This window comes from Bos mutus, chromosome 26, assembly GCF_027580195.1.
Source record: "Bos mutus isolate GX-2022 chromosome 26, NWIPB_WYAK_1.1, whole genome shotgun sequence".
In the NCBI taxonomy this organism is placed as follows: domain Eukaryota; kingdom Metazoa; phylum Chordata; class Mammalia; order Artiodactyla; family Bovidae; genus Bos; species Bos mutus.
This window is the reverse complement of record NC_091642.1, coordinates 6,466,689-6,491,722: the sequence shown is the minus strand read 5'-3', so window position 1 is coordinate 6,491,722 and position 25,034 is coordinate 6,466,689. Positions and strand designations below refer to the sequence as shown.

At 45.5% G+C, this 25,034-nt stretch overlaps 1 protein-coding gene across 1 annotated transcript in view; it reads right to left on the bottom strand.

Annotated features, from left to right (window-relative positions):
- The window catches only part of ADAM12 (ADAM metallopeptidase domain 12), a 394,288-nt gene that overhangs the window by 67,670 nt on the left and 301,584 nt on the right, over positions 1-25,034 (bottom strand). The window contains exons 10-11 of the mRNA XM_070363357.1: positions 24,191-24,275; positions 18,901-19,049 (exon numbers count right to left, since the gene is read on the bottom strand). Coding sequence (XP_070219458.1) covers positions 18,901-19,049; positions 24,191-24,275 — 234 coding nt within the window. The remainder of the gene's footprint in view (positions 1-18,900; positions 19,050-24,190; positions 24,276-25,034) is intronic.

Sequence of the window (25,034 nt, the reverse complement as noted above, 5' to 3'; positions counted from 1 at the left end):
ATGATTGGATCCCAGTCAACTGGCCAAACCAACGCGTGCTGCTCTGTCTCCCTGAGGATGACAGACTAGCCACCATTCAATGACTGAATCTGGAAATATTTCAAGACTGTGATGAGTTCCAGGGCCAAATGGGTAACCCTCCTGTCTCCCCAAGTGTTTTCTATCAATCTCAGTTATTAACTCTGAAGTATAATTCTAATCTACAGGCAAATTAATACATGCAAAGTCTTGCTCTCGGATACACCAGCAATAAACCAAGACTTATCTGGAGTGCTGTAACAAAGTTCCTTTTGAACTCTCTGTAACTTTCCTGGGCAGACAGACTGATTATTCCTGGTATCAAAGTGATGCTGAATAGCTTAAGATGACGAACCATAAGAAAGAGTGTAATTCTGTCCATTGAGAAGGGCTTTGTGTGGAAAATACGATGTATTGCACAGGGGATAGAAAACAGTCCTTTGCAGTAGAAGAGATTGAACCTTCTCCTGTGTGAGCTTTTCCCAGAATGCCCCATCTCAGGCCTGATCCTGGAGGCTAAATCTCACTCTCATGCCAACAATGCCTAACCAGGTGTTGTGATGAGAGCTTGCCAGTTCATTCTGGGAGGAAACTGATTTCTAGAAAACGGTAACAGGGAGTTAGGAGAGGCACTTGGATCGACTGTGAGCCTCGGGAAGGGTTTACACCAAGATTCACAGCAGCTGAGAGAAGCCCAGTGAAGGAGGGGTTATCAACCACCCAGTTCCCAAGGCAGCAAGACATGTGCAGGGCTGAGACCAGCTCCAGGCACAGCTCCGACAAGCACTCCGATCTCACTGTCTTTCAAAACAAAAAAATTTTGATTTTTTTTTTTTAGTGGGGGTTGACATTAAAAAAGGAACAGAAACAAGATGAGTGAGATCAGTGTAAGTTCAGCATTTAAATTCAGAGCATCTGGGAGAGGAGAACAGATCACTAGTAGCAAAAAATGACTGCGTGTCTGTGCTGGGTATGGTCAGATAAGACTCGAGTTATCTGTGTAACAGGACGTTTCTTGTTCTTAGGTTTTTTTTTTTTCCTTTCTCCTATTCTGTTGAAGGACAAAGCCCAGATGCTCTTAAAAGTTTTTTCTTGTTTCGTGTCATGGATAACATCCATCCAATTCACAGCTTCTCAACCTTGCTCTGAGGAAGACTGTCCAGGCACTAATTCCTCGAGGTGCCTCCGTCTGCTTGTTTTTTAACTTTATTTTTAACGGGAGGATGATTGCTTTACAATGTTGCATTGGTTTCTGCCATACATCAGCATGAATCAGCTGTAGGTACCCACCCATCCGCTTGCTCTTGAACTCCCTCCGCCCACCCTATCCCACCCCTCTAGGCTGTCATAGAGAGGTCCCTGTTTTAACAACAGAACAGCATGGCCACGAGGTGTGGAGGAGGTCACTGACAGCGGTCCTTTGTTCCATCACTCCCAGCACAGAGCTGGGTCTTACACCACGCAGCCCAGTTTCACCGGCGCGACACCTGACTTCAAAGTCGGGACAAGGAAAACCTCCACCAGCTGCCAGCTCACAGCTCCTGCCCTGAGCACAGTGAGTGGGGTATCTTTCCCTCCGATCTGGACCTTCCTGACTCGCTCCGAGGGAGCCCAGGGCTGTAAGACCCTTTAGGAAGGCTGCAACCCTTCCCCATACTTTCCCATACAGTCCTCTCCATGGGGACTGGTCAACATTTCCCCTCTAACGGAGAATGGAAAAAGGCCACTTGCATCCTACAAGACCTCTCATTGGATGACAAATGGCGATGTGACCAGGGAGCGTTCTGCACCTGCCTTCATCCTTTCATGATTTCTCATCATGGGGAACAGTGACTATTTCTCTCTGATAGAATATTCCTGAGCCTTACTGGGGGACATTTAGAGAAAGTCAGGCTTTGGAGGAATAAGAGCAGAGAGTAACCTGTCACTCATCATTCAATTATGCAAGTATTTATTCAACACCTGAGTGCAAAGCATTGTACCAGGTCCTGGAGAGACCGGAGTGAATAAAACACACACCTGAATCTTGGCCATGGTGGAGCTTGCATCTGGTGGGGCAGGCAGATAATACAGAAGATAAGGGAGTAAATTATGTGTTAGAAAGGAATGAACACGAAGGAGAAAAGTAAGACAGGTCAGGGGGCAAGGATATAGGAGGTCTTGACCTCTTAGGGGAAGATGATCAGGGAAGACCGCACAGGAAGGCAGGCATTTGGGATGTGAGGGAAGAAGCTGGATGCACCAGGAGGAAGAATGTTCTAGGCAGAGGGAGGAGCCGGTGCAAAGGGGTATGGGCAGGTGTGACAGTCCTAGAGGACTTTGTTCAGCAGACAGCAGCAGGTTCTTCTTTCAGTGACACATACCCAGAGGAGCGACCCCCTCCCCAGAGAAGACTCCTAGGCCCTCTGAGGTCAGGTGGATGGCAAAAGATGACCATGGAACATCATTAAAGGGGGAGAGGAGCATTGCCCTGCATGGACCAGGCATTGATAACTGCTTAAGGTACTTTTCATAATAATTTCAAACTAGTATTCCTCCCACATTTTTTTTAAACCAAACTAGTTTTGACTGACAAACAAGGGTCTGATGCTGGAGTCCTCCTGGTTGACCAGTGTGGCAGGGAAGAAGAGAGTACCTAAAAACTATACCTAACCCAATGTGCCCTGGAGAGAGACAGAATTCAGTCATCTAAAATGGTTTCATGCAAATCAGAACTACCATGAAGTACCGCCTCACACCAGTCAGAACAGCCACCATCGCAAAACCTACAACTAACAAATACTGGACAAGGTGTGGAGAAAAGGGAGCCCTCCTATACTGTTGGTAGGAATATGAACTGGAGTAGCCCCTACGGAGAACAGTATGGAGGTTTCTCAAAAAAACTAGAGTTGCCGTATGATCAAGCAATCCCACTCCTGGGCATACATGCAAACAAAACTGTATCCAAAACGATACACGTACTCCTATGTTCACAGCATCACCATTCACAATAGCCAAGACGTGAAAGCAACCTAAATGTCCATCAGCAGAGGAACGGATAAAGCAGACGTGGCACATCATACCATGGTGTGTTCAGTTCAGTTCAGTCGCTCAGTCGTGTCCGACTCTGCGATCCCGTGAATCGCAGCACGCCAGGCCTCCCTGTCCATCACCAACTCCCAGAGTTCACCCAGACTCACATCCATCGAGTCAATGATGCCATCCAGCCATCTCATCCTCTGTCGTCCCCTTCTCCTCCTGCACCCAATCCCTCCCAGCATCAGTCTTTTCCAATGAGTCAACTTTTCGCATGAGGTGGCCAAAGTACTGGAGTTTCAGCTTCAGCATCAGTCCTTCCAATGAACACCCAGGACTGATCTCCTTTAGAATGGACTGGTTGGATCTCCTTGCTGTCCAAGGGACTCTCAAGAGTCTTCTCCAACACCACAGTTCCAAAGCATCAATTCTTCGGTGCTCAGCCTTCTTTATAGTCCAACTCTCACATCCATACATAACCACTGGAAAAACCATAGCCTTGACTAGACGGACCTTTGTTGGCAAAGTAATGTCTCTGCTTTTGAATATGCTATCTAGGTTGGTGATAACTTTCCTTCCAAGGAGTAAGTGTCTTTTAATTTCATGGCTGCAGTCACCATCTGCAGTGATTTTGGAGCCCATAAAAATAAAGTCAGCCACTGTTTCCCCATCTATTTCCCATGAAGTGATGGGGCCAGATGCCATAATCATGGATGCAACTAGAGATTATCATGCTAAGTGAAGTCGATCAGAAAGAAAGACAAATGCCATATGTTATCACTTACACATGGAATCTAAAATATGACACTAATGACCTTATCTACAAAACAAACTCATAGACACAGAATGGACGTGTGGTTGCCAAGGTGGGGGGTGAGGGAGGCGGGGAAAGGGAGTTTGGGGTTAACAAATGTAAACTAGTATATAGAAGGAGTGGATAAACACCAAGGCCCTACTGTACAGCATAGAGATCTACATTCAGCACCTTGTGATAAACCAGTAACAGGAAAGGCTAAGAGTGTATAACTGATTCGTTTTGCTGTACAGCAGAAATCGACACATTATAAATCAACTATGCTTCAATAAAAAGTAAAATGATTTCAGGTCAAGAGATAAGGGAATTTGATGATACCAAATATTAGATCTAACTATAATAGAATCCTGATTTACACACATAGCCACAGGAAAGAATGACTCCAGGAAAATGCTTGGCACGGCCAAGCTCATCGCCCTGCTTCCCAGGTACCAACCCTGCTTCTGAACTTCTGATGACACCAAAATGAAGCCTTTTGGGTGGCGTGCTCACTCCTCCTTCATTCATCTGCTCACTCACAGGAGAAGCAGCTGTTTCAGAGCTCTGAGGAGGATCCTGTGATGATTAAACTGTGGCTCCAGGCTTCCCCATCTTTCCTTGCTGACCTCTGTCAAGGGAACTACTGGACACGCCCACTCACTGCCTCTTCACCTATATAACTAAAATGCTAGAAATGCATTCACATTATGCACATTTATCCACATGTATAAATTGTACAAATATATAAGCATATTCATTACATTGAATTGACGTATATATATTTGGAATAACTTGAGAACCTGCTTTAAGCTAGATGATATGGTGAGTACTTTCTCATAGTAATATTTTCTTCTTTATGCTGTTTTAAATTTACACTTTAAAACAACCCCATGAAATAGGTTTGTTATCCCTATTTTGCAAATGAGGTGAAGGCATTTAAGAGTTCTCACTCCAGTGCTCTTGCTGGGATAATCCCCACGGACAGAGAAGCCTGGCAGGCTATAGTCCATGGGGCTGCAAAGAGTTGTACCTGACTGAACATACAAGCAAAATAAAAAGGCAAAGCAAAGTTGGGAGATGGCAGAGCCTAGATCTGATCCCAAGTGTGGTTATTTAAAAAACTCTCCTCACTGAGGATATCAGTTCAGCCCTGGATTTTCCACAGTAAACTGCTGAGACATGGACAGTGATCAGTACGGCCCTGATGCTCGGACTTACATACGGAGGAGGAACCATTCTCTCAACTCAACACCTGCCTGAATCAGAGCCCCTCAAGTGGTCCCAGCATCAGTATCACCCGGCAACCCAGCAGAAATGGAGATGCTCAGACCCCACCTGGACCTGCTGCCCTGGAAGAACTCAGGGGTGGGGGCCCCACGACTGTGTTTCAACAAGCTCTCCGGGTGACTTCATTTTAAACCGAAGTAAAATCCACATGACAAAATCACCACTTAGAAATACACAATCCCCAGCGTTTATGCATTTATGGTGTTACACAAACATCACCACTTATTCCAGAACGTTTTCCTGAGCGCCGCCCCCCACCCCCCCCAAAAAAAAGCCAGCCCATGAAGCAGACACTCCTCACCCCCACTCCTCCAGTTCCTGTCGACCACAACTCTGCTGTCTCTCTCTGGATTTGCCTGGTCAGGACATTTCGTGTAAATGGAACCTTCCAACGTGTGACCTTTCATGTCTGGCTTCTTTCAACATATTTCCAAGGGTCATCCATGCTGTAGCACTCTCAGTACTTCATTTATTTCAATGACTGAATAGTATTCCATGGGAAGTAAGATTACATCACAATTTGTGTATCTATTCATCACCTGATGGTGCTGGTGATTTACCAAATGATCAAAATTAAAGATTGGGAGCAAGTGACCTAGGTTTAAAATTCAAATGCAATAAAGATAATACATGGACAAAGCCACACTTATTGGTGTGAATGATAAGAAATACAAACCAGGTGCCTTGCAGGTCACTTTTCTTGCACTTAAATTAGAAATAGTTCTGTTTTCCCCCATGGTTTGATTTTTCTAAGAAAAGCTCAATGTACAGCATTTTGAAACCTTACGTGACCGCAGGTATGTGCTAGAAATTTCATGAGAATCTTAAAGTCAAATTCAAGTCACAAATGAATTTTCAAATATTGTTAAATATTAGAGCAGTTGAACTGATTAATCGTTGTACTTTAAGGTGCCAGAAGATCCTGACTGAACAGAAAGATGTTTCTGTTTTGAAGCAAATTCCTCCCACTCGCTTTGAACTCCAAAGTATGATAGTTCTGCCTTCTTTTAGCTCATTTTGTTCCCTTATTTTATAGCCTTACTCCTTAGACAATTAATGAAAAGAACATTGAATTAGGCCATGTAGTTGTTCATGACATTGAGGATCCCGTGCAGCCCATGGTGGGTAGTTTAAAAAAGACAAGCCTCAGTTTCTTCTAGAGCTTTTGGCAAACTCATCATAATGTGCTTTTTAATACTTTTCATAAATCATCCCAAATATGTCAGGACAGCAGCTAATTGAATTGACATATAGCAGTGACAGGCTGATGCAAAGCAATAAAACTGGAGAACTATTCAGAAACGAGGCCTTTCTGCACGATACTTTCCCTTGGCACAAGAAGGCTTTACAATGATTATACGTAAGGACCCAGAAAAAAAGGCTGCTTTCAGTTCACGGGCAGAGAATTTCTTGCAGACACCATGCCAGGGTGACCGGCTCCTGCTTAGGTGTGACCTTCTTAGTTAAGACACGTCTGCCTTTTTCCTAATATTTAAATACCAAGGACACTTGAGGGTAAATTTACCATGCTGAATGCAAGATTAGAAAGAAAAAGCTGATGAAACAGACAGCTGCATTGATTCTGGAGAAAACACATACACAGAACCTACTTTCCAAAAGCGGAATGCCACTTACGGCTTCCCACCATAAATGCAGTCACAGCTTAATATTTCAGCCGTCACCAAGCTGCCAAGTAAAACATTATTAGGGGTTACTTTTACTTTGACAAATGTGCAGTCAGAAAACTCTTTTCTTGTAGGAGCCTATTGTGTGTCTCACGGCTGTATTCCTGGGGGTGAATCATACTAAGACCATTTATCAAGCCTGACAGTGGAAGTAGGGCGTTATCTGCCTTGCAAAAGCTCTCTGGGAATTATCTTCTCTTGTTGGCAATTAGGCAGCCCGGGCAAGCAGCAGCAATCAGGCCGGATTCACCGGGGCTGCAGGTCACTGCTCTCCGTCTTCTTCGACTTCCTTGTCTCGTTAATCAGTGTGTGCTGGGTCCCAAAGAACCTGGGGTTCCCCAGCTCCAAGCTCTGGGAGTGACAACAGCCCACATGCTGACTGCAGGAAAGAAAGGCAGGTGACCGCAGCAAGAAGGATGGCAGAACGTGGGCAGCTGCTGAGAACAGCTTGAAGCTGACACAACCGTGTGACAGGAGAAGCCAGCATCGCAGGAAATCAGGGATGGGAAGTCACCCAGATTTCTGTTTAACTCGATTGGAAATGAAGAAAGAAAACTTCACATCTTTTACAGCCAATAAATGATTAGATGGTAAAGGGATACTGTTTTGGGGAAATACGTTGCTGACTTTCTGCTTCCCACTGATTTCTTCCTACAACTGGAATGGAGTTTTATTTTCTCCTGACGGTGAAAGTGATGGATGCAACAGGCCTGGGAGGCTCTTCTTTACAAGGCACAGAGGAGACGGAGGAGAATCGAAATTGGAAGACTTCAGTCTGAGTACGCATCTGTTAAAACTAAAGCTCAGTCTTACACCCAAGTCTCAGTCTTCACATCTATACTGGGAATAACAACAACTACCTCTGGTGTTGAGGGAGAGGACAAGTGAGACTCACAAAAACGGGAGCGTCTTTGGTTAATTTCAAAGATGCTAGTTGCCAGTATTTGCCTGAAAGAATGTGTATCTCTCTTCCTTATTTAGAGGTGCTGCTTTGGCTATTTTGAGTTACAGGTCGCCAGTGCCTTGCGCTTAGAAACATTTTTCAACAGGGTACAGACTTTATGACAATTGTAGCCCCAGCGTAGCCCTCTTTAAATGGCAAAACTGCAAGTACAAGTCACCTCGAGAGAAAGATGATTCAGGAGGCAAAGGCATGATCAAGCAGTTAAACAGGATCCCTCGATTTAATACATATGTGGTGTCAAAGACGCTGCTCATTCTCGAAGGGCTGGGCTGTTGTGAGCTGAACCAGAACATGGGCTTAGGAGCATAAACAACCAGCTGAGCCACCAACACTCACAAAGCTGCTGTTTAGATGACTGTTACCTGCTGTGTGGTTGCAGTGGTTCTCAGTTCCTGGAACTTTTTCCAAAACGTATTTCCCCAAATTCCTGCAACCTTTTCCTCCATAGCCCAGGCCTAGGAGGGAGCTGGGAGGGGAATGTGACCACAGACAGACCGACCTGACCCTCCCCACGACCCATTCTCTGACAACACAGACCTCCTGACTCTTTGTCACTAAATCCGAAACCAGCTTGGAGAGCTTTTCCAAAAACAAACAGTAACTCACAGTTCAGGGCCAGTTCAACGCATTCCTAGGTCCTCCAGGAGCACCAGCCTCACGCTGATGCCGTCTTCTCTTCCTGGGGGGGATGCAGGGCCTACTTACAGCAGTGGGTGCAAGAGGTCTTGGTTGGGACGGGTTTGCTCAGCCAAGTTTCAACCCCAAAGTTCTGAGGCCGTCTTGAGAAAAATCTTCAGATTTTTCACAATTATGCCCTGGAATAAAATCTTATAATCACCACACAAAGAATTTAGGAGCGACCAAGAGGCATGTCCTGTTGGAGTGGGTGGTGGTGTCTGCACCCAAGATGACTGGCCTTTGTCAGCAGCAGCCTGGCAGGGCTGGGGTGCCGTTCAAGGTCACCCAGTTTCAGGCGCTATTGACTTCATCTCATTCCGCATGTCTGTGTTAATAAGCATGAAAAGCAGTTACCACTCTTGAGCCAGGCCCTGCTGTGGGCCAGGAGCTTAGTGGGCATCCTGGCTCACGGACTGCCTGGTGAGTCAGACTATATCATTCCTATTTTACAGGTGAGCAAACCGAGGTGCAGAGAGGTTAGGCACCTTGCCATAGTCCTTTGGTTCCACTGCCAAGACTGAAACCCCAACTTGCTTACCTGAAGGCCCGTGCTTCTTCTCTGTGACCATGCTGCCTCGAGGGCAGTCAGGAGGCCTCCAGGAGCCGCGTCACCCCCAGGGCAGGGCCCTCGGGACAGCCTCGGATGTGACCTGGCATAAATGGTGGGGAGCTGTGAGGGCATCTAGGAGGAGGTGGCGGGGCGCAGGTAACAGTGAAGGCCACCGCCGTGCCTGCGGCTCCAAGGGTGCCTTTGAGCATCTCCCCGAACCTCCTTGGGGCCGGACGTCGGGATTTACGGAGCACACCTGCACTCTCACACACGTGAGGGCGGTTGTGAGCCCGTGGGTCCCAGCAAGCTGCCAGTAGAGGACAGCGCTGTCCACTGGAACGCACGGGACTCTGCTGGGGGTTTTCCGGGGGTTGGTGAGGGGTGTGTGGATCCAAGCCCCACTCTGCCGGGCCAGGGGTACCCGGTGTGACCCTGAACACACGGGCTCACATGGCAGAACAGAACCCTGGCGGCTTCAACCTCGTGCCAAGCCCAGGAATGGAAAGTGACCACACGAGGACCAAATGCTTAACCCCGCGGGCCGCCAGATGGGCTGCAGACGGCAAGGAAAACCACCAGGCCAGGAGCGAATGATCAAAAACGTCCTTAGTAGGACATGTCCATTGTTAATAGCAAACACCTGGGGCCCAGAATGGAGCCATCTGCCGGCACATTATAATTCATGGTTTTAACATGTGACCTTTGACCTCTGCACCTCCTCTCCCCCTCCTCCCCGGAAATTAATTAAAGTGTAAATGTAATTGGCCAGAATTTTTAATAAAGAAGGAGACCAGCTGAGCTCTGGTCACTTGAGAGGTGCGTAGGCGGCCACTGGGCGTTCCTAGAAAGTAGCCCTTTTACTTCTGTGCTCTGATGGCTCTTTGCTGAATCCAGTCCCGCAAGGCAGGGGACTCAGGCCAGGGGACCAGTGTCACACGAAAGGGGGCCAGCTCCCCAGAGGCGGTGTCTCGGCTTCGTTACAAGAAGAGGCCACTGTCCCTGCGTGGGTCTCATCAGGGCTTGGGCTTTGACACACTAAACAGATCCAGGGCTTAACAGAGGGCAGTTTACATGTCGAGGTAACTGTGTCCTTGCCTCCCGCCCCAGGAGACAGACCTGTGTAGACCCCTCTGGTGGTCACATCTGCTCATTCTGCAAGTTTCTAACAGGGAGGACACTTTTAACCAAACATGATCGCAAAGGTGGTCATGGGAGATACTTCCAAGCTATCCAACAAAGGCTGAAGTCTACTCAGCCCTGTTCTAACATCACTGAGCTCCCGATGCTGGGGTAGCCATCAGGGCAGCCTGCAACTCGAGAGCAGTGAGGATGACTCTCTAGGTCTCCTTCCCCTTCCATTGCCCCGGGGATTGGAAATGGAAGGTTCCTTTGCTCAAGGCCACCTGGTGAGGGGCCAGGGAATAGGTGAGAGGCAGGAGCCAGAGGCTGCAGGCTGATGTTTTGAGTCTGATCCTGATCTACTGTGAGCCTCTGGCCTTTCTGAACCTCGGTTTTCTCATCTGTATAATGGAGGTGACTGTTTCTGCCCTTTCCTTGTAGAACTGTGACGATTAACTGAGAAAGATCTTTGTAAGCTGGGGAGTAATCTATGAGATCTCCAGGGCCTTATTCTTACAACTACTTTTAGATTTTCTATTTTCAGCCTCCTACTTTGTTAAAATTAAACACAGGCTTTTAGGAGAAGCCACTTCTGGAAGGACTCTGCCTTTTAAAAGCAAATTACTCTGTGGTCTCCATGGAGTTTAAAACAGGAAACAATGGGCTCAACCTTCTGTTTACCAGGGGTTTCTCTGTCCTTATTCTTTTTTATTTTTGTTTTTATTGTATCGTTTCTGTTCTTGTGAGTTATCATAAGTCCATTGTAGCTGATGTGGAATATACAATAAAAGAAAATGATGATGCTGCAGCCAATACCATAGTAGAAAAGATGATGGTCTCAGAATCTTCTCCCTGGAAGTTTAGCCATTACGTGCACGGCATTACATGCAAGGTATTTACATTACATGCAAAAAAAAAAAAAAGTTTAGCTATTAACTCTGCACACATCTGATTGTGCTGGAATCACCATCCATCTATCCATCTACTATCAGCCCACTCCAACATCAGCCTATCTACCCATCCATCACCCATCCATTCAACCACCCACCCTCCCATCCATCCTTCCATCCATATATCCATCCTTCTATCCATATATCCATCTTTCCATCCATCCATCCTTTCAGTCCAGAAGTATTTATTGAAATTTACTATATACCAGGCACTACTATCAGAGAAGGCAATGGCACCCCACTCCAGTACTCTTGCCTGGAAAACCCCATAGACGGAGGAGCCTGTTAGGCTGCAATCCATGGGGTCGCTAAGAGTCGGACACGACTGAGCGACTTCACTTTCACTTTTCACTTTCATGCATTGGAGAAAGAAATGGCAACCCACTCCAGTGTTCTTGCCTGGAGAATCCCACGGATGGCGGAGCCTGGTGGGCTACGGTCTATGGGGTCACACAGAGTCGGACACGACTGAAGTGACTTAGTACTTTGCACTAGGCACTACTATATTCTAGGTGCTGGGGATTTAACAGTGAATAAAACAGACAAAATTCATGACCCACTAGAGCTTAAAGTGGGTCCCTCTGAATACTGTTGGTCACAGAGAGGCCCAGAACTTACCCTTGACGTTATACTGAAGCTTCTGTGCCACATGTTTAGGGAAAGGAAGAAGCTCTGTGTGTGTGTGTGTATATGTGTGTGTGTGTGTTGTTTGTGTGTAAGGCGGCAAGTACTGGCAAAACTTCAGCAGCAGTGTCCTGGGGAAAGGAGGAAGCTCTCTGTGTGTGTGTGTGTGTGTGTGTGTGTGTGTGTAAGGGGGGAGGTATTGGCTGAATTTCAGCAGCAATGTTTTCACACATGTTCTACCACAAATAAAATGCTGGATTAACGAGCAATGACAGGAAATAATTCTCTGCTGTTGTAACATAAGTTGAAGGAGATTTGCAGAACTAAATGCTTAAAAACGGGCCAGCCCTCCTGCTTCGAGAAGTCACACGGGGACAAGGCTCTGGACTGAGGAGGCTTCAGTCCCCACATGAAGCCTGAACGCAGCAAAACAACCAAGGAGGCAGGTGATGGCGAGGACCCTGGGAGGCAGGGTGGCACGGCCGCCCTAGTCTCCATCTAGTCTGGACCACGGAGCTCCCTGGGAGCCTGAGGTGGGAAGCAAGAGCATCTTCCTCTGACCAGAACCCCCAAGTAGATGCCCTTCTCCTCTTTCTGAGGTTCACAGCTGCCACACAAGCTCACTGGAGATAAGACACAGCAAGGTGGAGAGTCAGGGGCTTGGCTTCTGGGGACTCAGCCTTACATCCTGGGGCTTCCACTTGGGTATTTTTGAAAACATAAGCAATTCATTTAACTTTCTGAGCTCCATCGCCTCATCTTTAAAATGGCTATAACTACACCCACCTCACACCTTTGACGGATGAAAGAGGACACCCCAGTGCCATCTAGGGTCCAAGTCAACTTTGGCTCTGTTCACTTCCTCCAAATTGGATATTCAAGGAGGAGAGGCCACGTGGAATGGTCTTCCCAGCTTGACCTCTGGTTTGCATCCAGCTTAAGAGGAGCAGACATTCTACATGCCCTTGGGCAGTGACTATTACTATCCCAAGTCTGCACTGATTGCAGACAAATCCTTTCATTTTTCAGTGAGCAAAATCTAATCCTGTGGAGAGGAAATAAGTATAGTCTGTACTGAGGGGCTCTCCTGCCAGTTCATTTCCCTTTTATGGTTACATCGGGAAGTAGCCAACTCAATTACTCTGGTTGGATAATTAAATTGATTCTAACCTATAGTGTTTTAACGTTACTAGAGTTCCTCATTTTGTTGCTGTTTGTTTTTCTTTTTATCTCCTTGGGTAAAGATTTCCATCCCTTCCACTGTACTTGGAAGAAGTGAAGACTTTCTTAAACTTTTCATTGAGAAAAAAAAAAAAAAACTCACCCTCAAATGAAGAGCTGAAATAATTTTCTCCAGTCCCATGCTTATAAAATCGCCTTATAATAAGCGTATTTCAAGACCTCAGATAGATCCTCAAATTTCAAAAGGGGGTGAGTTTTAATTATGTATATTTTGCACTGATTCTTCAAGAAAGCAAGTTCTTTGAAAGGTATAGACTTTTCAGAGACATTGGATTTTTGTCAATTCCTGCCACATCTGAAACTTGGGAAGTTTTCACTGAAAAGTACAGTCAATTTTAGTTTCTTGAATCACATTTTCAGATAGAAAAGTGAAAGCGTTAATTGCTCAGTCGTGTCTAACTAACTCTTTGTGACCCCATAGATTGTAGCCTGCCAGGCTCCTCTGTCCATGGAATTCTCCAGGCAAGAATACTGGAGTGGGTAGCCAGTCCCTTCTCCAGGGGATCTTCCTGACCCAGGGATTATACTCGAGTCTCCTGTGTTGCAGGCAGATTCTCTACCATCTGAGTCATCAGGGGTAGAAGCTGCCTCAAATATAAATTAAATTTTCCTGTAACACAAGCTAGGAATTCTCGAGAAGAGTCAGACTAACCCTATGCAATTCTTCTGACATTGGTTCAGACTGGACTTCACTCTGGAATATTCCCAGTGCACACCCCTTCCAACCTCGCTCCTTATTCATAATAAATGATTGGTAATTTTTTTTTAAGGTGTTAATTGCTATTATGGTAATATTTAAAATTTTTTTTATCTTTTAGAGGCACAACTTATATATTTATAGATGAAGTTATGATACTTAGTATTGTACAAATAGATTAGGTGCCCTGACTGCAAGCCCCATGACACCAAAATGTCCCAGAGGAGATCCCTGAGCTTTGGGTCTGCAATCACCAGTCTGCTTGTCTATCATCTTCCTTGTCACATAGAAGGGCCTAGAATTCAAGGGTCCTGCCATTGGGGTCCACTGGCCCACTCTGCTCCTTGGGGTCAGACACACAGGTTCCCCAAAATACTAGTTGAGTCAATGAGAGCTTTTGCTGTAATTGGTCCCCTGGCCCTGTTTCCTGTAGCTGGCTTGTCTGGGGTTGAGGGCGGAGCCCACGTCCTCTCAGTTTTCCAGAGAGAAGGGTGAACTTGGATGGAGCCATCCAGCTGTGCTCCACATCTGGACAGCTGTGCAGCAAGGAAGCATGCAGTGAATGTTTCCTGAATTGAATTATACGGAATCGAATGAGCCAATTATCCACACTTCTGCGGAAGTGGACTGGCGATGCTTCCACCTTAAATGCGGTTATTTGATCTAGTTGTAGATGGTATTTGTGAACGCCCAACCTCAGCGGAATGTAAACGATCGACACCCCTGGTGAGCAAGCGGTGACCCTCCCTCGTTTATTTTCTCAGCCCATGTTATACTGGGCGCTGAACTCACTGCCCTCCACTGCCTATTGGCAATCGGGCAGCACATTCTTTGCTTGAGAATTGTTTGTCAGCCTGGAATAAACAAAACCCAACAGTCCCAAACTCCAAATCTTAGGATCAGTATGAAAACTATGGCAGTAATTCTTTCCAGAGACACCCATGTACAATGTGGAAGTGCTCTTTTGTGGTTCTTGGATGTAGAGTCCTTAAAGAACCTTACTGGAGAAACAGCAAAGTGAAATTTCAAACAGAAAAGACTTAGTCCAGGTAAGAATACTGGGGTGGGTTGCCATGCTTTCCTCCAGGGGATCTTCCCGACCCAGAGATCAAACCTGCATCTCTTGAGTCTCCTGCATTGGCAGGCAGATACGTTACCACTGAGCCACCTGGGACACCTTCTGGTCTTGGCTTAAATGTCATCTCCACAGTTCTTCCCCAAACCACTAATTAACATCCGGTCCCCCAGCCAACATGTCTGCTTTCCACCCTTTTCCTTTGCCTTAGTTGCAGATCTCCTTTCAACCTGCAGTTTTTAATTTACTGCTTTCCAAAGCTGTCTTCCTCACAAGAGTTCAAGTTCCATGAGGATAAGAAAAGGATCTGTGCTGTTCATGGTTGAAATAATTGCACCATCTATCCAAGCGCATAACCCGCTACAGGAACTGAGTCACTGAGTGTTTCAGTCCAGCTGTATCCCGTCATGAGATGGCTCTACGACTCCAACTCTCATCTTAACAGGAAATTTTCCACAAAAAATAAGAGGAGGTTCTGACAGTAATTTCTGAATACTAACCCTGCCTTTTTTCCTACTCTCGGAAGTGACATTTACTATTACACTAAATATTCTTTCCCCAAAGTGCTCACATTATTCAAATTATTTTTCTTACTCCCATAAATGTGGCATACTTAGCTCTCAACCCCTTAAGGCCAAATGCTCCAAGAAGCTCATTAATGGATGGACTCAACTGAGTTCAAACTCCCACTCCAATCCCCAGATTTTGCTTTTGCCAAAGAGTGATTTCCAAGACAGGTCTTAGTGTTAACTATCCAAAGACATAAAACACACACTCTCACACACACTCAAAGACCTGTAGTAATTAATGATATGACCCCGTAAGGATACCCCTCCAACTATTTCTGTAACATGCAACTGAAGTCATGACACCCATGTTTAAAAGAGCTCTCCTCCACCCTCCGTTTCCAGGCCTTTGGGTCCCATTCGTCAATGATGGCAGTTGGTGAAATTTCAGAGTTAGAATTCTGGAATGTTTTGATAAGGAATAAACAAGGGGTATTAAGGAATGCATTTCTTTCCTTTAAACCATCTGCAACACTTGTTTCTTTTTGATTCTGGGAGAGTTTCATATCATGAAAGCAGTCCCTGATTCATCTCTTTGCAAGTCACCTTTGGGGCTGAGACTTAAATCACATTTTTAACATTTGCTACTCATGTCTGAATCAGCAGTGGGGAGGAAGTTGGGAGGAAGGTTTGGACATGGGCCAGCTGAAAATGAGCCATTCACACAGAAACCATGGGCGCTCACACGGCACTAGAAATGCTTTCCAGCAACTATGAGCAGGAATCCTGGGGAAAAAAGAGCCTTTAACTCTTCAATGGTTCCATGGTTCCCGTGAGCTAAACAATAATAATAATAACACTGTCTATTTGTGGAATGATTTGTAATTTACAAAGACATATGATCTCATTTAATCCACTCTCTCACTCTCATGGGGACCCTATGAGGTAAGAGAATGACCACGTTGAGATAATGCTGGAGATTAAAAGCAGCCTGGAAATTCTACAGTGGGTGATGGATGACTGAGGTGGCCGGAACGCTCGACCTCCCCCTTACTGTGGGCTTTTGTGATTAATTCACCCACTTGCTTAGGAAGTTTCTCACCATCTGAGAAAATTAAAAACACCACTCTCTGGACAGGAATGTGGGATCACAAATGAGAACCAAATAGAAAAGATTTACACAAAAGCACAAGCTCAGCAAAAGAGGAAACTTAGAAATCGCTAATAAGGTATAAATCAAGGAAAAGCTATTAGCAAACCCCTGGTAAGAAAAAAAAAAAAAAGACTTTTAAAGTGATTTGCTGAGCTCTTAACAATACCATTTCTACCTATGATTTTCAAATATCTCCTGGGTAATTTGGCTCGAATCCTTAAACACCGTCATGAAGACGTTCCAAGCTGAAGGGATTTACACGAAATTACAGAGGGTACCAGAAAGCAGAGCCTTGCCATTATACCTCCAGAATTGTGTGAATTTCAGAGCTGGAGGGCCTTGCTCATCTGTGCATTCCCCACAACAACAAACCTGGGTCAGAGTATTTGTTTAATGTGTGAACAAGCAAGCAAAAGAACGGGTGGATGGATGGATGGAATGATGTACACAATGAACAGATGGATGGATGGATGGATGACTAGATGGATGTACAGGCAGATGGAACAAACGATGAATAGATTGATGGAGGAAGGAGTGGAAGAAGGATAAAGACTAACTCACTCATTTTACTGATAAAAAATGTAAGAGCCAGTAGGGGTTACTAATTTGTCTGTTTTGCCAAAAACAGCTGGTATCAGAATTGAGGCTCTCAGGTCTCTTAAAATCCCAGTCTAGTGTTCTCAGTTTAGACTCTCTTATCTTCTACTGGCCTTTTTAAATCAAGAGTTCTGAATCATTAACAATATTAACAACACAATCTTCTTCAGTCTTGAGAGCCGCTTTTAGAAGCAATATAGGCTGGTGTATTTGTGCCTACTTGATGATCAGGGATATTAAGCACAGAGTGAATTTCCTGTGGCCACTTTGAGCTCGTTAAGAATGAGAAAGCATGAAAACCGTTCAATTTCACATCAGCTTTCTGCCAATCTCATCCTCAGAGATTCACACAGTGAGCTGCCCGTGATGCTGCACTCTATCTGGGCTGGTGGAATATTGGAGACAGAAGACAGCCACAGCCCCTGGCCCAGCCTCACCCCCAAGAAGAGATTCTTTGCTCCAAATACCCAACAAACAGTTATTCTGCCCCTGCCCAGGGAGTTCCAGTGACATGGGGTACATTATTTCTTGGAGCAAACTGCCCCTCTTTGAGGATGTTCCCTTGGTTGAAATCTAGAGTTTTGCAGCATTTCACTTCCTGTTGGTATTGGACCTAAGATATTGGGTTGGTCAAAAATTTCATTTGGGTTTTTCTGTAAGATGTTATGGAAACATCCAGATGAATTTTTTTGCCAACCCAGTACTTTCACTTCCGGCTCAGGTGCATGGCTTCTGCCATCTCAGACTCAGACAGCAAGTTCTTCTATGAGGTCTTGGTGAGTCCCTTGAATTGTGCTTAAGACAGAACCTCAAGCAAAAACGATGCCATTCTGTGCTGATGGTGGTGATGGATGATGGACAGGAGATGCAGGGCCTTGCTGGGATGAGATGGCTCAGGGACCAGCTCCGGTGAAAGGACAATGCCCACCATGTGAGCCTGCAGTCCAGCCTCACAAGCCATTCGAGAGGAGGCCCATGAGGCTATCAGTTGCAAAAGCGTTACCACATTCTGTAACAGTCCATCCCTCTGCTGGGACTTCTAATCCTCTTTAAGCAGGTGCCCCCTGCACATCACGACCTCACGAAGGCCAGCCTTTAGGATGCCCGTCGGCACCTGCTTCTTGCTGCCAGTGCTTCTTTTGGCAAACCCAGGGAGCAGGTTTGGCCTAGGAAGTGCCATGAAGATAAGCACTGGGAAGGTCTCAGGGTATAAAAAAGGAGCTGGCACCAACACAAGGGCACATTTTCCTTCACTGATGAAAATCTTCCTACTGTAGCACAACATCTAGTTTGGGAGGGACACTTAGAGGCATAGGAATGCATTGGAATCTGGAATCATTCCAAGCTGCATCTATTTCCACCTCCTCTGAATGCTCCAATAATTAAACTGTCTTCCTTTTTTTTTTCCTGGGTGAATCAAATATAGAATTTCAGAAAACCATGAAGCAAGGAAGAATGACATAACTTACCGAGGAGGGAAAGTCACTGAAGATTTGAGAAGGGGATTGTGGTATCAGCAGTAAGGACCCTACAAGTCCCCAAGCTAATGACACTTAGATCCTCCACCCTAGGGCCAACCCAGAGAGAAGACACATATCCCCACCTGGCACCCATCTGATCGCACCCCCTTTGCCTGGTGGCTTTACCAGGCCCAGAAGGAGCTGTAGGCACAAATCAAAACCACATGCAGGGGATTCTAGGATTATTTGCGATCTCTAAACAAAGGCCATATCCGGGCCCACCACTTAGCGAAGAGCTCAGGCCACATGCCCTATGCTCTGCAATCCGGGTACTTCTCTCCAAGGAGTCCAGTTCATGGACTTTCTTTCTGGAAGCTTCCACAAGTGCTCTGGCCAGAAAACCAGGGAGCTCTTTGCCCAGCTGTTTCCTGATATGCATCCCCGGCCGCCACCCGGCTCCGGGAGCAGCTGAAGCAAGGGTACTTGCCCGGTTGAAGGGTTCATGATGCAGCCTCCTTTGTCGGCGGCCGTCTTGCAGCTGCAGCCTCTCTCCAGGGTGTCATGGTTCATCCCAAAATTGTGGCCCAGCTCGTGTGCCAGGGTCACGGCCGCACCCAGGGGGCTGTCTGAATGGTCCTCAAAGAAAACACAAGGGCACAATGTATAGGTCACAGCCTTTAGACCTCTTTCCCAGCACCCCCTTCCCTCCCAGCTCTGCTCCCCCAAGACATTTATCTGTCATGAACACTTGATGGAATCCAATCTCCTATAAGGAATCAAGATGTGCTGTGTTGTGCTCAGACATGTCCCGACTCTTTGCGACTCCATGGATTGTAGCCCACTAGGCTCCCCTGTCCACGGGATTCTCCAGGCAAGAGCACTGGAGTGCGTTGCCAGGCCCTCCTCCAGGGGATCTTCCCAACGCAGGGATCGAACTCACATCTCTTGGGTCTCCTGCACTGGCAGGCGGGTTCTTTACCACTAGTGCCACCTGGGAAGCCCAAGGATAGAGCCCCATTATCCTTTAGCCCCATAACACTTAAAGTTTTGACCTATTTTATTAAACTAGTTTGGGGCCCCCTCTGCTGAAGAATGCATTCCTCATGAATACACGTAGGATTCCTCGTGTCTTTACATGAAATAATCAAGACAATCATTTCCCTCCGGCATCCTACAACGTCTCACAAGACACAATTCTACTGAATGAGGCAAAAAGTTGTCCTGCCTCATAGGAAGAGGTGGTCCTTCCCAGGTGGCTCAAGTGGTAAAGAATCCGCCTGCCGATGCAGGAGACGCAGGAGATACAGGTTTGATCCCTGGGTCGGCAAGATCTCCAGGAGGAGAAAATGACAACCCAGTCCAGTATTCTAGCCTGGGAAGTCCCATGGAAAGAGAATCTGGAGGGCTACAGTTCATGTGGTCGCAAGTGTTGGACATGACTTAGCAACTTTACAACAATACGAAGAGGCAGCTCATTTCTTCATGGGTAATATAAGTACTATTTTATCCTTGATTGAGAAGATGCTGATAGAAAGTCAGGAGAGGAAGCATACTTAGTACAGTCTAAATAAGATCTGAGCAATCCCTTTTTTTTTGACAGTTGAACCATGCTTGCTAATATTGTTTTATACATTATACATAGCTTGCTCTCAGTACACATCTTTCTTGCTTAACGTCTCTCATCGACTTGTTTTCCCTCTCATTTGAGTCAGCAGCCATGATACCCAAGGAGTCTTCATCCTGTTAGCAGACGCATTATCTGGTTGGCCATCAAAAGATTCGAGCAGAGCAACAGTTGGGAACCGGCAGGGCTGCTAGTGTTGGAGGGTCTCCTGGGGGGCGTGGGTCGGTAGTGGCTCACTGTGGGGGTGGGGGCACTGGCAGGACTGTCAGTCCCGGAAGGTGCCCCCTGGCCCCAGTTCTCCAGGGTCTGAGAAATTCTCACTGGGTATGCCTCTTGCTGTCTACTTGGTAGAGAAGGATACTTGGAAATCTTATAATAGTTCACCATAAAAGCAAACTACATTGAATAAAGTGTCTGAAGACTCACCAAATTAAGATTGCAACTTGCCTGCTCTTATTTTGTCAGGAGGCATCCTGATTCTCTGACTCTTGCTGCTGGGAGTTCACTCAACCTTTTGCTTGGTTTCGGAAGGTGGGTTTTCCATCCAGCAAGAGCTGCTTGGCCACCCCCAACTTAGTGGAGTGCATGCATGGCTTGGCTAAAGAGATATTAGAAATTAATTTTTAAAGTATCACTCCTCAACTTTCAATCAGTGACTATGATCTGCAGAAACGGTGCCCATGACTGGTGTTTCTGCAAATGCCTGCATGTTACCGAGTATTGAAGGCAACTTTCTGAATCCTGCTTTGTGCTGCAAGAGGTAACGTGGGAGGTTTCCAGGAAACAGTGATACTCTGCTTTAGAGTAGAGGTTCCCAACCTTTTGGCACCAGGAACCAGTTCTGTGGAAGACAATTTTTCCACAAATGGGAGTGAAGGTGGGGATGGTTTTGAGATGATTCAAGTGTATTGCATTTATTGTGTTCAGTTCAGTTCAGTCGCTCAGTCGTGTCCGACTCTTTGCTACCCCATGAATTGCAGCACGCCAGGCCTCCCTGTCCATCACCAACTCCCAAAGTTCACCCAAACTCATGTCCATTGAATCGGTGATGCCATCCAGCCATCTCATCTTCTGTTGTCCCCTTCTCCTCCTGCCCCCAATCCCTCCCAGCATCAGGGTCTTTTCCAATGAGTCAACTCTTCACATGAGGTGGCCAAAGTACTGGAGTTTCAGCTTTAGCATCATTCCTTCCAAAGAAATCCCAGGGCTGATCTCCTTCAGAATGGACTGGTTGGATCTCCTTGCAGTCCAAGGGACTCTCAAGAGTCTTCTCCAACACCACAGTTCAAAAGCATCAATTCTTCGGCGCTCAGCTTTCTTCACAGTCCAACTCTCAAATCCATACATGACCACTGGAAAAACCATAGCCTTATTTATTTCTATTAATATTAATCAGCTTCACCTCAGATCATCAGGCATTAGATCCCAGAGGTTGGAGACCCCTGCTTTAGAGAACATGCTATTCCTGATACAGAAAATCTTTGTGGGGCCTCTTGATAGAGGTGTGCTCATATAAGATTTCATAGGTTTGTTGGCAGTTACAGCTGTAGCTGCCTTTCTCAGTAGCCCTCAGTCTAAGAAAAGAGTGGCATGTCAAACCAAGTTATTCTTAGAATAGATGAAATTCCTAATAAATTACTTTGTTTAGATTTTACAGTTTCCTGTTGTAGGAAGCTTCACAAATGTTTCAGGAAATCAATTTTATTCAATCTGAAAATGCTCAATTTAGCATGCTTTGGTACAAAATTCTAGGAATTCATCTTTAAAAACAAAGAGACTCCTCATCAAATTCTTTTGTATCACTGAATATTGTGGTTTTTTTTGAACTGCCTAATTGTTTTGCATTCTTCCACATATATGTGATTATAAGCAGAATGTCTCTTAAGAGACCCTGATACATGGTTTACATTTCTAATAAGACAAAAACCTGTTTCTTTATTACTGGCAGTATCTCCAAACCAAGACTATTTTAGTCCAGTTAGATACAAAGGAGTGGATTGAGGTAGCTGAAATGAAAGATTTGCTCAATCTCAGAAAAGTGTAGAGACAGTACAGAACTCAGATCTGCAATGCAATCAGGATTCCTGCTTCCTTGTGACAGGATTTCCTTCCTCTTGGATTTGTGGGTCCTTGAAAGAGGCACGGTTGCAAGTAACACTCATGAATTTAACTTCAGAGACACAGTGGAAGACAGTCTGGAGGTTTTAGATCTGGTCAAGATATTGCTTTTGTTGACCTCAAGAATTTTAAAGAAACCAAAGGAGCTGCAGACTTCCAGCCAACATGGTGCTTCTCGTCACTTGAAGCAAATAAGGGACGTGCCAAGGATGGACTTCAGTGCTGGCTGGCTTGTCAAACACACTCCTGTTAATTAATTTTGGCTTTGACTTGATTTCTGATGCAGTATATTTATCTGCTTCTATTTCCCACATTCATTTTCATCTGTTTTAAATAGTCTTCCCTGTCTGCTTTCAAAGAAGGAATCTTGATCAAATGCTTGTGTGTAAATGGAATAAAGGATGTGAACTTTAAAAAGCCTCTTTATGTGATCAGATCGGTCATAAGAACGTTTAAACACGCCACAGCTGCAGACCTGCCATGCTTATAAGGAATTCAGTTTCAGCCCTAAAAACTATTTATGCCAAATTTTAAGTGGCAAAGTCAGTAGCGACTGACCATGGAACCATGAAAGAGAAAATGATTCCCTCTTAAAACTTTACAGGCTACTCTGTTAAAAATACAGTTGGGATCTGACTTGAAGTGAATCTGGCACCAACAAAAAACAAACTTTCCAGGGACCTCCAGGTTCAAAGAAAACCAGAGGGCAGACCGTTTAAGCCAGAAGTCCACTGGGAGGGGCAACCCCTCCATAGAGCCTCCCCAGCCTACACTTCGGCACGTGTTTATGTTAATTATCCACACCACCCAGAGAAGAGGAAAATGTTCCACGCAGATATTCACTAAGAAGATTAGGGTGGGCAGAATGTGAAAAGCAAACAGAAGTCAGCAGAATATTCCTCCTTCAGCCCTTTAATACAATCAAATATTCACAAATGTTCTGTTTGAAAACTGTGGAGGGATTCATGGTTTCTCGGAAGGGCAAGGCTCTGTTTGTTTAACAAGTGGGGTGGGGTGGTCTCGGAGGACACTCCCCGTCTGAGGGTTGGTGCGAAGGGGACACCACATTGTTCCATCAGGGACTGAAACCACAGGGGATGAGAGTCTTCCCTTTAGTTACCCGACAAAGGGGAGCCCATCAAAGTTATCTCCCTGTTAACGTTTGGAAGGAACAAGTCCCATATAGTCTCCCCGTTTTATTTCCTTTTACAAACATATATAGGTCTTAAATGACAAAGTGATCCTTGTAAAGCAATAAACCTAGGTCTCTGCCTTCCAAGAATAAGGTTAGTATAAAGACAAATTAGACCCTGGCGAGGAGGTATGTCAAGCATTTGCAGTGGTAAACAGTTAAAAACCTCAGACTGTTGGCTATTGGGTCTGGAGGCAGAACCATCAGAAAACCATTCTAACGGTAATATCTGGTGAGACCACAGTCCATCTCAGAAGTTAAGTGATGAGGGCAACCCCAGTGCCCTCCCTGGCTCATCTGAGCGCTGGGAGGATTTCTTGGTCAGAGGCGGTTGGACCAAAATCCCACTTGAAACTTTTCCTCCATAAAAGGTGTAGATTGGCTTCCACTGAACTATTTTTACACACTCACCTTCCCTATGTGTATCTTGGTGTGTTTTTTAAAACAGTCCCTAGAATACTGTTGGGTAGGGAAGATCATAAGCAGAAATAGGGTAGAAATATATCTAAGCTGACTCCTTGGAAAAGACCCTGATGCTGTGAAAGAATGAAAGCAAAAGGAGAAAAGGGCAGCAGAGGATGAGATGGTTAGATAGCATCATCGACTCAATGGACAGGAACTCGAGCAAACTCCAGGAGACGGTGAAGGACAGGGAAGCCTGGTATGCTGTAGTCCACGGGGTCACGAAGAATCAGACATGACTTAGCAACGGAATAGCAATGATATCCAAGGAGCGTTAAAGAAAAAGGATCTAATTTTACAAAGTCTGATAAGTTTCCTGAAGATTCCTCAAGAGACTTGGGTCTGGACACTGCTGTGGACTTCTCCATGCCCCTGGCTTACCATGACGATGCCCCCGGACTGCTCTGCTGTGCACATACTCATGATGGGCGCCATGCCGACGGTGGTTCCTTGGAAATAAACTCCACTAGGAAGAAAAGAAAGGACCCTCTTAAATCAACATAGAGGAGCTTTCGAACATTTGAAATTCTGTTGGACATTCCTGCATTCCATAAGCAGAAAAACCGCAAAATCGTATGTAAAGATTCAAACTAACACAACGTTTGAAATCAACTATATTCCAATTTAAAAAAGATGGAAATAGTTGCAGGAGAGTACGTTTGTAGGTGCTTTTTATTGTGGGTTTTTCTAAAAATGTGTGTTCCAATTGCATCATCATCCCATAATCCTTTTAAGATTTCTCTTTTCAAGACTCGGGGCAACAACCAGTCATGACTTGTATATTTATAATTTGTAATCTGTCTGTCTCCTAGTGAACTGGGGGCAGGGTGCTCCTTTTAAACAGTATCTGCTGATGCTAGGGCTGAGAAGAGTCATGGGGAGAGAGAGAGAGAGAATCACTATTAACAAGTGAAATGCTGTACTTGATTCTCTGCTGCTGTTGCTTTCCTGGGTAATGTGACTGGGTTACAATTAGGCCAGAAACCCAGACTTTTCCAAAATGTCCTGCTAATATGGCTTGCAAAAATAAAAACAGCAGAAAAATGATTGACCCTTGGGAGTGAGTGCTGAAGCACCCACAAAGCCTTAGCACCTAGGAGGAAGCTTCCGGGAGGAGACTTCATGGCTTTGGAGAAGGTTTTCCCCACATGGAACCTTAGTCAATAAGTAATGACATCAAGGCCTGTTTCATGCTATGCTATTGATTCTAACTTAGTGCATTAAA